The 11015-nt window shown below is 40.5% G+C and overlaps 1 protein-coding gene across 2 annotated transcripts in view; it reads left to right on the plus strand.

Moving 5' to 3' along the window:
- Window positions 1–167: 167 nt before the first annotated feature.
- TRIM37 (tripartite motif containing 37) overlaps window positions 168–11015 on the plus strand; it is a 21289-nt gene continuing 10441 nt past the window's right edge. For both annotated transcript variants that reach the window (XM_026047858.1, XM_026047859.1), the window contains exons 1-14: window positions 168–188; window positions 1266–1367; window positions 1815–1855; window positions 2471–2587; window positions 2992–3079; window positions 3876–3998; window positions 4829–4952; window positions 5826–5893; window positions 7238–7362; window positions 8188–8238; window positions 8638–8719; window positions 9358–9434; window positions 9891–10070; window positions 10727–10841. In XM_026047858.1, the coding sequence (XP_025903643.1) occupies window positions 168–188; window positions 1266–1367; window positions 1815–1855; window positions 2471–2587; window positions 2992–3079; window positions 3876–3998; window positions 4829–4952; window positions 5826–5893; window positions 7238–7362; window positions 8188–8238; window positions 8638–8719; window positions 9358–9434; window positions 9891–10070; window positions 10727–10841 (1314 nt within the window). The remainder of the gene's footprint in view (window positions 189–1265; window positions 1368–1814; window positions 1856–2470; window positions 2588–2991; window positions 3080–3875; window positions 3999–4828; window positions 4953–5825; window positions 5894–7237; window positions 7363–8187; window positions 8239–8637; window positions 8720–9357; window positions 9435–9890; window positions 10071–10726; window positions 10842–11015) is intronic.

Below are 11015 nucleotides of genomic sequence, written 5' to 3' on the forward strand. Positions count from 1 at the left end.
CGCCCCGCCGCTGCAGGGCGGGGCTGCTTGCGCGCGCCCCGGCGAACATGGCGGGCGCGTAGGGCAGCGCTGCCCGGCGGCTCCGGACACCCCGCGCCGTCCCGAGCGCTGCGGCGCGGGCAGGGAAAGCGGGGGGCCGGGCAGGAGCCCCCGCCGCGGGCAGCGCCATGGACGAGCAGAGCGTGGAGGTGAGCGGGGGAAGGGGGGGGTACGGCGCCGCCCGCCCAGGTGCGCATCCCCGCGCTGGTGCGCATCCAGCCGCTCGGCGGGCCAGGGGCCGCCGCCGCGGGGGCAGAGCGGCCCGGGCGGCGGGGAGCGGGTGGCGGCGGCGCGGGGGAGGCGCTGGGCGGCCTGGAGCGGCCGGCGGGTGCCGCGGCAGCGCCCGGCCCGCGGTGCGGCAGGCGGCGGGGCAGGGAGCGCGGCCCTCCCGTTCCGCAGCCGTTAGGCAAGGCCGGGGGATGCAGGAGGCGCTGGGATGTCGATAAGTTAACAGTGCATCCCGGCGCATCCCGCTTCTGTAGCCTTAACTCTGCTGGGGGCAAAATATCCCATTGGGAGCATYTCTGAGAGTCCTAGAGATAAGGCCAGAGGAAATCCAGCTGCTCTTATACAGGCTGCAAGACCACCCAAATCGGTGAAAAATCCATCAGTGTGACAAGCTAGTATTATTTTTTAAAACGTTTTGAAATACTCTTATGATTTTGAACCATTTTGACTCATGATTCCATTTCTGGGAAGAAAAAAAAATCTGTTCTCCAAGATTAACTGGTGAGGGAGGGCAGAGAGGCTGTGCAGCTAAGGATAGGCCTGAAATTCTTTTAAGTCAAAGGCAAAACCCTGTCCAATTTGACCCCTCTGCTTAACATCCTCTATGATACATAGAGATACCTAATATGTCTTTGAATGAATTTAATTCACATTGAAATTCATAGGCTGAGAATCTGCACATGGAGCACGGTTGCTTTTCGCAGTGTGAATGCAGGTAGGACTAGTATGTCTTGGCTACGGAAATGCCTGCTCAGGAAAAGGTAAACTAAGAAGGAAGCCCTKCCTAGAATATTAGTGTTTTAAAATGAACACTGGGTGCGGGTGGGATGTACAAGTGAGGAAGAGAGCCGTGATTATTTGAATTGGTAACCTGCTCTGAGATGCAATGTGTTTGGAATGGGACTCTATTAAACCTGGCATTGTGCCTGGAAAGTAGATGGAATTCCACTATGTTTGAAGTCTGTGGCATAACAGTAGTGTCCATCTGATCTTTGCAGAGCATTGCTGAAGTATTCCGATGTTTTATTTGTATGGAGAAATTGCGTGATGCACGCCTRTGTCCCCATTGCTCCAAGCTGTGCTGTTTCAGTTGTATTCGGGTAAGTTTGCTTATCATAATCTATTTTTGCAAATTAAGAGAACTACTGGTCTTAGGAGCACATTCTTGCTCTTTTTGCTGTGCCTTTCAGAGGATTCCATTTTCATCCTCTGTGCTCTTCGTTTTCCCTTTCAAAAGCTTTCTATGACACTCTGAGAAAGTGTAGGCAAGCTGTGCATTATATACAGGAGTGCTAATTATAGTGATTATCTGGGAGAGTTGCTTTTAAAGAACAGGCTTATAATGGCCCTTTCTTTAATATCTCTTGAGAGTCAGTGATACTTATGTAGATGRAGGAGGAAGTCGGAACAGAAAGCAAATACTGATCTTTCAGATAGCAGTATGGAGTGTTAAAATGTCATAACATCTGTCATCTTGGAGCTGTTTTACAGGTAGCTGGCTAGCACTTCTCACAGTCCATTTCTAATACGTTTTTCCTTCTTTATAGCGTTGGTTGACCGAACAAAGAGCTCAGTGCCCTCACTGTAGGTAAGACATTTTTAACATCAGAAAATAAATTTTCAGAAATTGAGGGCCTTTCCCCATGCCCCCAAGCCTTGCACTCCTTAGCAATTCTAGTGCTTGGATATAGACCAAAATTAATTTCCATTAGAAGGGAGGAATTTTTTTTTCCCCTGGTTCGAAGGGTGATTTTTGAAAGCAACTAACCTTTTCTGCAGAACTTAATATTCACTTATTAAAGTATTTAATTAATGGGTCAAAAGTGATGGTAAGGAGGTGAATATATCCACATCTTACAAAGGGATAACCAAAGCATGACCGTGGGAGATAGAAGAATAGTGGGAGAAATTGGAGATCTGAGCAATGAAATGATTTGCTTAGGACTATCCACCAGGCTCCTAACAAAACTGGGAGTAGTTCTTGAGTTCCTTATGTATTTATTTCATATTTTGTTATTTTTATATAATAAATGCAAATCAGTGTAAAACATCAGTTGCTTTTCTGAATTCGCCGTGGTAGCTTCAGCTCTACCTGCTTTTGCCTGTGACTTTGTCAGGCAGAGCAGAATTGAGATGAGTTTGGCTTGTGCTCCTGGAGCTGTGTTTTTTGCTCTGACTTCAGCAATGCTTCTGCTCCTTGCAGAGCCCCGCTGCAGCTGCGAGAGCTGGTCAACTGCCGCTGGGCAGAAGAGGTCACGCAACAACTTGATACACTTCAACTGTGCAATCTCACCAAGCATGAAGAAAACGAAAAAGACAAGTAAATGGAATGCTCTTCCCACAGAGGCTATAGAGTTTGACTTACATGAATGGACATTTCAATCCATCTAACTTTAAAATCGGGGATTGAAGTTTGAGCTGTATCTGTTACTGCAGTTCATTCTCCCTCTTGTCTTTGGAGAGTCCTGTRTTTTCTGGTTGGTGTTTTAGTGAGGTGAAATATTAACTTCTAGACTTGCAAGCCAGATTCAGTGACGATAGCCTCGAGCTGCTGGGCATAAACCCAGTTTTATTAATAAGCTTGCTCTGTAACTCTTGGAGGCGTTGAGAGGATTCTGAGAACAGCATTTATTTTACAAAATATTTTTGAAATGACTTTCAGGATTCTTATAGAAAATCTCTAGCTATTTTCTGCTGATGATTTGTGTTTGTTTTCTGTTTAAGGTGTGAAAACCATCATGAAAAACTTAGTGTCTTCTGTTGGACCTGTAAGAAGTGTATCTGCCACCAGTGTGCACTCTGGGGAGGAATGGTAAGAAGATACTTGCGTGCATTGTGTTACAGTAGCAGACTGTGTTCAAGTGCAATTTGAAGAAACAAAATCATAGTGAAACTGTTGGTATGGCTATTGAATTGCCTTGCAAATAATTATAGTTGTCGTACGTGCATAAAAAATTTATATGAGCTTTGGGTTTGAAAAGCAGCATCTTCAGTTACTAAGTATGAAAGCAAATTGAATTTTATGGTGAAAGGGCAGAATTATCTTCCTTGCTAAAATTTTCTTGATTCTTCAGACGAGCTATTGATGACAATGAGAACTCTATGTGCAAAGCAAGAGATCTTTCTGTAAGTTTAGATGGGGAGTATTCTTGAGTATCTTAAGAACTGTTATTGGTAAAGCACTCCACCGTGCTCTTTATCCTTCCTGTTGAGTATTTTGAGGGGAGATGGCTGTCATGCCTTGGAGTATAAGTGGCTGAATGTGGTTAAAATTGTGCTGTTTTTGTTTGGGAATGCTGTTTTCAATTTAAAAGAAAATCTATCTTTTGTTAAAGATATGTGCAGTGAATAAAGTGGTTTATTTTTGGATGGCTGCTCAGGCTCTAAATAACTCTTGACAGGAAGCTTTGATGGTATAAAAGCCAAATTCATGACTTGTTATGAAGGGAAGTGAAAGACAGACTTCCTACATACAATCTGCCTTGGAACGTTTCCAAACTGAGTGATACACCAGGAGACTTTCTTCTGCTCTCTTCCTATAATTTAATAGGTGTGAGAAAGTTGAAACTATATTAAACACCCTTTTCTCACCTTCTTTTCTCTAACAGCATGGAGGACATACCTTTAAGCCACTGGCAGAAATCTATGAGCAGCATGTCACAAAAGTAAATGAAGAAGTGGCAAAGCTTAGGAGAAGACTCATGGAACTGATCAGTTTAGTACAAGAAGTGGTAAGAAATTAATCATGAAAACCTCAGGCTTTCCTGCAGCTTGCCCTTGTTAAAGGGTAACTGTGAAGTGAAAGATGGAAATTCTATACAGTTTTATGGGCTCATGATGTTTTCTGTACTTGTGCACTGTTACTTCTGTGAAGGTAATGGGATCATCCCGTAGGGATATTTTCACTTCTTAGTTGTGCTCTTGATACTCTTATTACAGCTTGTGGAAAGATCTGCACAGTCTTGGCTGTGTCAGGCAGCTGCAAAAATGGCAAAAGATGGGAGTCAGACAGTGGGGAATTCTCTCTGAGTGTATGCTGTCTAAAAGCTAGAGTTGTGCGATTGTTAGAAAGTTGTGTCATGTGAACAAGTCCACGAGAGGGGCCGTACTCAAAAGTAGATACGGAAGAGAAACCAGTAGTTGTGCCTGTGAATTTCAATACTGAAGTTTCCATATGGCAATGCCTTGGGAATGAGAAATTGTTCAAACTTGGTTAACCTTTGGTCACCCACCAGAGGGCACACTTATTGTTCCATAGAGTGACAGGTGTTCACAAGGTGACAATCAAGTGTTTGGACTCACCGCAGGGGTAGACTGCAACACAGATTGTCTATAAATAACTTCCTGTTTTATCATCCAAAATGGGAGAGCTTCTGTAAGACCAGATATTTCTCTCCTGCCTGCATTAGAGAAAGAAGGACTGGAGGGGAGGTGGGCTGCAGGAGGCTACTTAGTCATCATCCTCATCTGAGAGAGTGGAATCGATGTGTAAAGTGAATTAAAAATGTGCAGAGTGTGAAGGATTTCTTTTGGTACATGTTTTTTCTGAATCCCATTTTAGGAGAGGAACGTGGAGGCGGTGCGCAGCGCAAAGGATGAGCGAGTCCGCGAAATCAGAAACGCCGTGGAGATGATGATTGCCCGCCTGGACACTCAGCTGAAGAATAAACTTATAACATTAATGGGTATGTATTTGCCTCATCAGTATGAGTGGGAGCAATATATCATTGGGTGTAAATCTATTGATGAACCTTTTTTTCCATGGGGATACGACTCCTTGCATACTTCTCAGTGTTAAGCCAGGAAGCTGCTTGACTGAGTACTTTTACATATAGCAAGTCTTTTGGTTAATTGTGTAGTTACTGTGTTGCAGTAATTATTAGATGCAGCCAAACCTGTTTTCTCTTGCAGAGTCCTATATGGTAACTCAGAGAACATTTACATCTAATTGGAAGATATTTATGCAAAAAAACGCTAGCTAAGTAGTAAATATTTATCACATAATACTTCCCAGTGCTTTTAAAAAATTATTTAATACAAAGCTTCTTTGTGATTCCTTGCAATTTGGGTTCACAAATGAGTGTGGGCATTCAGAATCAATGCTATGAACTTTGGTTCCTGCTGTTGTTGCTACCCTGAGGCTCTCTACYGCTTTAACTCTCACCACCGCCACTTAAAAACCAACAAAAAAACCCTCTTAGTTTACTCTCACACTCTCATAAATGTCAAGAGAAAGTCTTGGCTGGATGAAGGGAAGTTCAGAGAAGTCAAAACTGCTTTTACTTTTTGTCCAAAAAAAGCACTTTCAAAAAAGAGAAGTTATTTCTGGGACACAAGGAATATTTCATTACTGACTTAAGCCTCAGGTGATTTCTTCACTAGAGATCCAATTAAAAATGTAGGCTTGCTTTCAAAATGTTTTCTCAATCAACCTTGGTATATTTAGAAATCCTTTACCTTATTAAGTTTTGGGGCATCTTCCAGGGAAGGGAAGAAAAAAAAAAAAAGCTAAATTTCTTAAAATCCATTTAGTATGTCTACCTTTTCTTTTAAAACAGGTCAAAAGACATCACTTACCCAAGAAACTGAACTTCTGGAATCCCTGCTCCAGGAAGTAGAACATCAGGTGATTCTGAAAGAGTTGAAATGTTGAAAATTTTAGATAGAGACATCACCAGGCAGCCTTTTTTTCTTCTTCTTTTTTTTTTTTTTTTTTTTTGGATAGAACTGCTTTCATGTCTTTATTTAAGTGGCTTTAGGTTGTACAATTTCTCCGTAAAAGCAAGCATTTTGTCTTTTATAAATAATGGTAGGTATTCACCTCTGTTGCTTAAAGTTAGCACAGCAATACCATGTGAAATTGCAGAGCTCTGTGTTTAGCTTAGCATTTGGACTGTGTGCTAATTTCTATCAGTTTTGCAGCTGCTAACAGCCTATGAATAGTGGTGGCTATAAATGGAGAGTTAAAAAAATCATAGTGCTTTATGCTATTGAGGAAAACAGAAATGGTTCTAGTTCTTTTAGTCCCATCCATCTGTCTTTCCAAGAAGCTGATATGGGGGGTGTGTGTGTGTGTGTGTGTGTGTGTGTGTGTGTGTATTTTTTGCCTTTTTTTTCCTAGCAACACAAGTTTGACTCTTGTAAATGGAATATTCGGTTTCTGCAGAGGCTGATTTTACTTGCCCTGAAAAAATTGTGCTTGCTCAGAGCAAATGGCAGGGTGTTGGAGCTTGGTTGGTTTGGTTTTGGGTGGGTTTTTTTTGTTTGTTTGTTTTTTTGTTTGTTTGTTTGGTTTGGTTTGGTTTGGTTTTGTGTATCTTACTGCATTCAGTAACTTTCTTTCATCAGAATCTGGCATCTTGGATTTTTGGCAGGGAATTGGGGAGGGGAACTCAAAACTGCTGGGAGGGGAGGAAGGGGAAAAAAATTCTTCTGAGTTGTTCCTCTTGTTCTGGATGTGTTCTTCATTCCCTCTTTTTTCAATAAAATGCTAAGTTGACTTTACCTGAGCAGAGGTTGTGTTCTCCTTTGCAGTTATTTATTTTATATCTATAATGGAGTGTTGTGTTGAGGAATTGGTGAAGTCAGGAGAGTGAATGCTTCTGCAAACTGTACATCACCTGTTTTTTTGGCTACTTGTGGACTCATTCAAGAACTAGTTCTTGTTTACAATGCACCCCAAATGAGGACCTTCTAACAGTGGTGATAGTGCAGATGTAACTTTGCAGGTCTGYTCTTCTCCTATAGAAAAACAATTGAAAATTGTTATATAAATATAAAATATATTTATATATATATATAAATATTTTTTAAAAAGGGTTTCTGAGTCTGTCGGGCAGTGTTTTAGTATGTAATTAGTTTGCTTAAGAACAAATGCAGTCAAAATCTRTGTAGACATGTATTAGTAGACAAAATGTCTGCTACTAATGACAGAAGGCTTTTTTCTTTTTTTCTGTTTCTTTCCATACAGTTGCGGTCATGCAGTAAGAGTGAGCTGATATCCAAAAGCTCAGAGATCCTGATGATGTTCCAGCAGGTTCATCGGAAACCCATGGCCTCATTTGTCACTACTCCAGTTCCGCCAGACTTCACAAGGTAGGCAGTGCCCAGCTGACTGAAAAGTGCCTCTCTCTATGCTTAGTTTACTGGCTTGCCCTGTTTCCTCTTATTATTGGGGTCATTCGGTGTGTAATTGCAAAGCTCTCTTGAGATGCCTCTGCAGGTCACCTTAATTCAGAATATATAGCTAAAATCACTTTCTAACACAATTCTCTTTCATAAAGAGTGATTTTTTTTTAGTGCTAGGTTCTTAAAAAGTCAGAGTTTAGGATAGCTGGCTGCAAAGCTTCTCCATAAAACTGAGAGTAACTGAGAGTACAAGATTCCTCAAATTAGTTTGTTTTCTTTAGCAAATATCACTGTCTTGCTTTTAAGTGCAGTCTGAAAACAATTGCCTTAAAGTGTTTTCTGAAAAAAATACTTAGAAGCCTCTCTGAGGAGAGCCTAAAGCTGAATATGCATTTTCCGATGGCAATAAGCTCTGAAGCGTGAACCAGTTAAGCTTTGTTCTTTCAGCCATGCAACAATTTCATCCTTTCTAGAACTATGAGTTTTGCAATAAAAATTGTTATATTATTAACCATCACAGATAAAAGAGCAAATCCTCCTACAGTTCTCTATGTTCTTCCTTTCTGACTATAATGTAAAACATTTGCTTTGGTATGTGGCATCGCATGCAGAGGGGCTGGGGAGAAGTCTCATGAGTGGAATTTTCAGAAGAACAAAAAAAGACAAGTGTAGTCTAGTGCACTTCAGTGGATCTCGTGATCCAAATGGTTCAAGAGAGTCGAAACTTGAGGTTTTAATGTGATGTTATAGAACTAATACATGCTTTTGGTTTTTCTGTTTTCTTCCCCTTAGTGAATTAGTTCCAGCCTATGACTCAACTACCTTCGTCCTGGAAAATTTTAGGTGAGAATGCATCTTAAGAAATTACTGCGAATTTCGGTAAGCCTTTTCTGTTTCTTGTGTCTGCGTTTATGTTTAAAACAGTGGTCTCTTTTAGATAAAAAATGATACAAATTCAATCAAAATCTATCATGTACCAGGTGAATAACAAGCCCAGTTCAACAGATAGTTTTAAGGAAGTCTTCCTCATAACAATGAGCAACTTTTGAAAGATTGAACTATTTTCCAAGGAATATAAAAGTGTTAAGCTTCTGTACAAATACATATGGGTCTCACATGCTGTTAGGTGCTCTTTGTGCAGCAAGGACAGTTCCAGAGTGTAAGTGTATATAAAACTKGCTCTTTCACGGAGGGTATTGCTTTCTCTCAGTGGCACTTTTCCCCTTTCTTTCTCCTCAATAGCACGTTGCGTCAGCGAGCGGATCCTGTTTATAGTCCACCTCTCCAAGTGTCAGGACTTTGCTGGAGATTAAAAGTTTACCCGGTGAGTGAATACCTTCAGCTAGAAATGTTACCCCATCCAACACGCTTAAGCAGCATGCTTGTCCTGTGAAGAAACGTCAACTAGGTTCTCATGAGAAAAGAGATGTTCTATATAAAAAAACTATATGGGAAGGGGAGAGAAAAACATAATGAGGTTGTGAGTGTCAGTCAGTGACCATTGGAGCATTCCCTCCATACTTCCATTCAGCATGAAGTTAAGTTCTTAGTACAGTTAATTTGACTAATTTAAAAGCAATTACAAATGTTTCTTAAATAGCGGTCTTGTTTGAGTACATAAATATGCTTCTTGCAAGACGGAAGGGGGCGAGAGGGGAAAAAACTCTTCCAACACATTGACAAACACTTGTCTATTCAGTTTTGTATTTAATTGAACTGCTTAAATGTTAATAACTTAAGGTGTATTCTGGGATGATGATTTGTATCTGAAATTAAAAATAATAGGGTGCACATCTTCATCCAGATGAAGAGCTCATGGTCATCATTCAGAGCTCTAGGTCACAGGAAAAACAAAATTGTCTGGAAATTCTGAATTGATCAAAGCTATTTTCTGAGATTCCAAAGGTGTGTGGAAATGGGTTCTGTCTGTGTTCAGCTTTAATGTGTTTTTGTTTGTTTGAGGATGGAAATGGAGTGGTGCGGGGCTACTACCTGTCTGTGTTCTTAGAGCTGTCTGCTGGATTGCCAGAGACATCCAAGTAAGAAAACCAATTGCTAAAGCATCTGGAGAGCTTTTCAAAGAATGACCTGAGTAGCTATGTAAGATTGCCAGGGGCTTACGTAGAGCTTATTGAAAAGAATAGAGTCAATCCTGTTTTCCACAGAGCCTGGAGTCATGTCTAAAGGTGATATTTAGAAGTTGGTGTTCAGTGGCTTGCCTAAGGCAACATGGCAACAGCAAGTTGGTAATAAAACAAATGAGAATATCTGACTCTCAGTAATATTTTTAGTTTTGGTTTATCAGACTACTCTCTTTACATCTTTCCTCTGAAGCTGCTTACTTAAGAATTCCATAAAACTTCAAGATTAAATCATGCCTTCAGCTAGAAATGCTAGCCTCCCCCAAAACATAGTTCTCTTAACTTGATAGATTCTGCACTTTGTGATACCTCACCTGGTTTTGGTATTAATTTCTCTGATCTTCCTTTGCTTAGGTACGAATACCGTGTAGAAATGGTTCATCAGTCTACCAATGATCCAGCTAAAAACATAATTCGAGAGTTTGCCTCTGATTTTGAAGTTGGAGAATGCTGGGGCTACAACAGGTTCTTTCGCCTAGACTTGCTAGCCAACGAAGGCTATTTAAACAGACAGAATGACACTGTGATTCTAAGGTAAAGATGACAACTTAGTGGGACTTGTTTCTGCTGTTGCTTCATAAAAAAGTATCCTATGTTCCTAAAAATAGGAAGTAATCAAGTAGTTGAATGTAAAATAAGCATGGCATGTTTTGTCATAAATGGGTATCAYTGCCTAAGCTTCACAGGAGCAAATGTGCTGAAGGGAGTTGAGGGAAGCCTAACTATGTGTTTTTCTTTGAGGTGAAGCTGTGCTTGATGCCAATAAGCCTGGTTTGGATATCTGTAGTGAATTGAATTAAAGGAAAAATGCATTTTCTTCCCCTCTTTGGAAACAGTTTCAGTGAGCAAGAGAGCTTTGGGAGTGAAAGAAGGAAGTCTGTAATGTAACAGAGCTACTGCTGTCAATGGGAATTGCAATGTTATGACAAAATATAGAGACTTTATTCAGCTACTTTAAATGCTCTCTGCACAGTTCTCCTCCCGTTTCTGTTCAGTGCTTTGTAGCACGTCAATTTTGTTAGTGTCAGTTTGTGAAGATTAATTCTATAATTGACTCTCCTACAAAATACTTGCTATTACCGTTCAATGTATTCTTAGTGTGTAGAGGTACTCATTGTCTAATTTTATTTTATTGCTGGATTTCAAACTCTGCAGAACAAAACTGAAACTTCTCCAGTTTTGCTTTGAAGGTTCCAAGTGCGCTCACCGACCTTCTTCCAAAAGTGTCGTGACCAACACTGGTACATTGCTCAGTTGGAAGCAGCTCAGACAAGTTATATCCAACAAATAAATAACCTTAAAGAGGTAAGTGGGAGGTGTATTAATTTTCAATCTCATCTTTTACTGATTAGTCTCAGGTTGCAAAGCTCAATAACTGTATTTTCTTGGTAGCTATTGTTAGTTTGATATTGACAATGTTAAAATAGCATATATGCAAATAAAATTATTTTATATGATGCTGTGGCTCCAATTTTTTTT

Source organism: Nothoprocta perdicaria, unplaced genomic scaffold (assembly GCF_003342845.1).
Source record: "Nothoprocta perdicaria isolate Ctin4 unplaced genomic scaffold, notPer1 scaffold_50, whole genome shotgun sequence".
Lineage (NCBI taxonomy): Eukaryota > Metazoa > Chordata > Aves > Tinamiformes > Tinamidae > Nothoprocta > Nothoprocta perdicaria.